The 2386-nt window shown below is 41.5% G+C and overlaps 1 protein-coding gene across 1 annotated transcript in view; it reads left to right on the forward strand.

Annotated features, from left to right (window-relative positions):
* Nucleotides 1–937: 937 nt before the first annotated feature.
* LOC107702688 (28S ribosomal protein S6, mitochondrial-like) overlaps nt 938–2386 on the forward strand; it is a 2359-nt gene continuing 910 nt past the window's right edge. Inside the window, exon 1 of the mRNA XM_016505082.1 lies at nt 938–1484. Within this exon, the coding sequence (XP_016360568.1) occupies nt 1123–1482 (360 nt within the window). The 5' untranslated portion in view covers nt 938–1122 and the 3' untranslated portion in view covers nt 1483–1484. The remainder of the gene's footprint in view (nt 1485–2386) is intronic.

Below are 2386 nucleotides of genomic sequence, written 5' to 3' on the forward strand. Positions count from 1 at the left end.
GGTTCGATCCCGCCTTTTGCCGAACTTTTTTTTTCTCCCTTTTCAAATCTCGTATTAGCAATGGATTCTATTTACACTTAGTGAAAATAGCAGTATTTTTATCAGTATGCTATTTACACTATGTTAAAATAGCAGGATTTCTACTATCAAGTATACTACTTGTTGCAAATAGTGGGTCATCAGGAGGTATGAAGTGTAACACTGGATATCAGGTAAGATTTATGTGGGTCCCAGCACATGTTGGGATTAGGGGTAATGAGATGGCGGACAGGCTGGCTAAAAGGGCACTAACAAAAGAGAACATAGAAATGGAGGTTAATGTAAGTAAAGCAGAAGTTAAATGCATAATATGGGAGAAAGTCAATATAAGGTGGCAAGAGAGGTGGGAAAGAGAGGAGAAAGGGAGGCATTTATATCAAATTCAGAGAAATGTTAAAGAGGAAAGGATGGAAATTGGAAATAGGAGAGAAGATGCGGTGATGACTAGGTTAAGGTTGGGACATTGTTCACTGAATAAAACACTAAAGATGATAGGGAAGCACGAGACAGGGTTGTGTGAGGGATGTCGAGAAGAGGAGTCAGTGGAGCACATAATAATGACTTGTAAGAGATATGAAACACAGAGGCAGGTAATGAAGAATAAACTAAGGGAGATTGGGGTGCAGGAGATCACATTACAAGGGTTACTAAGCACAGTAAATAGGGCACAGAGTAGAATATTGATTAATTTTTTAAGGGAAGCAGTGGTTTTAAGCAGGATTTGATGTATGATGTGTGGTGTGGATATTAATGTGAGGGGACAATGTGAGTGATGTGTAAGTTTTAGTGGGAAAAGGGAATAGATAACCTATTATCTGATCCACACTCCGGAGCAGAAGGGGGCGGTAATGCACCAATAAGCTGGATGCCAACCGCCGTTAAACTGGAAAGAAGAAGAAGAAGAAGTGTAACACTCCCATGCTGTAGGTGGAGCACTGCATCAAACTCCACGTGTGACTGTCTCCACCACAGTATCTCCTTGAAGAAGTCACACACACATGCACCTCTGTGACAGCTTTCCACTGACAGTCATTTACTTTTTTCCTGATCTCGGTGGCCCCTCCGTGCAGACAGCGCCGGGAGATGCCGCGGTATGAGCTGTGTGTGATCCTGAAGGCGATGCAGAGGCCGGAGACCGCGGCGGTGCTGCGGCGCACGGTGGAGACGCTGCTCGAGCGCGGCGCAGTGGTCAGGGCTCTGGAGAGCCTCGGCGAGCGCAGGCTGCCCTACAAGATCTCCAAACACGACTCTCGCCACACGCACGGCGGATACTTCTCCGTCGACTTCCACGCCTCGCCGAAGACCGTCAGCAAGTTGCTAGATCACCTGGAGCGGGACATTGACGTGCTGCGCCCCACAGTTTTAAAGAAAGACACTGAGCTTTCCCAGGCGCAGTGCTGTGGAGCACAAGCTGAGAAAGCGAAGAGTGCCACTTCCAGATAAACGTGAGAATCATTGTGTTTTCCTGATCTGTTTTTACTTTGAGGGTAGGGATGATGTGTTTAGAGAGTAAAAAAGAAGCAGATAAAACAATGGACAGAATGTTCCAAATGAAGTAGTGCTGTCAAACGATTAATCGCGATTAATCGCATACGAAATAAATGTTTTTGTTAACATAATATATGTGACCATGGACCACCAAACCAATCATGATGGTCATTAACTGAAAGCTGAATAAATATGCTTTTCATTGATGTATGCTTTGTTAGGACAGGACAATATTTGGCTGAGATACAGCTATTTGAAAACCTGAGAGTGCAAAACAATCAAAATACTGAGAAAATCACCTTTAAAGTTGTCCAAATGAAGTTCTTAGCAATGCATATTACTAATCAATAATTACGTTTTGATATATTTACAGTAGGAAATGTACAAAATATATTCATGGAACATAGGGCTGCACAATTAATCGAATTTCTAAATCGCGATTACAATTATGGATGCCACAATTACATAATCGTTCAAAGCGGCAATTAATCATTCAGAGTCCACTTATGTTATTCTGCACGCTCAGTTAGTGTGTTTTCAGCTTGTTTATTTTCATATAAAAATACAGCATGCAGTTGCATCAAACAATGGTACAGTGACGTGAAAAGGTTTTTGCCCCCTTCCTGTTTTTTTTTTATTTTTTGCATATTTGTCACACTTAAAAGATTCAGATCATCAAACATATTTTAATATTACACAAAGATAATGCAAGTAAATACAAAATGCAGTTTTTAAATTATTATTTTATTAAGGGAAAAAAGCTGTCCAAACCTGCCTGGCCCTACATGAAAAAGTAATTGCCCCCTAAATCTAATAACTGGTTGTGCCACGCTTTGCAGCAACAACTGCAATCAAGTGT

This window comes from Sinocyclocheilus anshuiensis, unplaced genomic scaffold, assembly GCF_001515605.1.
Source record: "Sinocyclocheilus anshuiensis isolate Anshui unplaced genomic scaffold, SAMN03320099.WGS_v1.1 scaffold6, whole genome shotgun sequence".
Lineage (NCBI taxonomy): Eukaryota > Metazoa > Chordata > Actinopteri > Cypriniformes > Cyprinidae > Sinocyclocheilus > Sinocyclocheilus anshuiensis.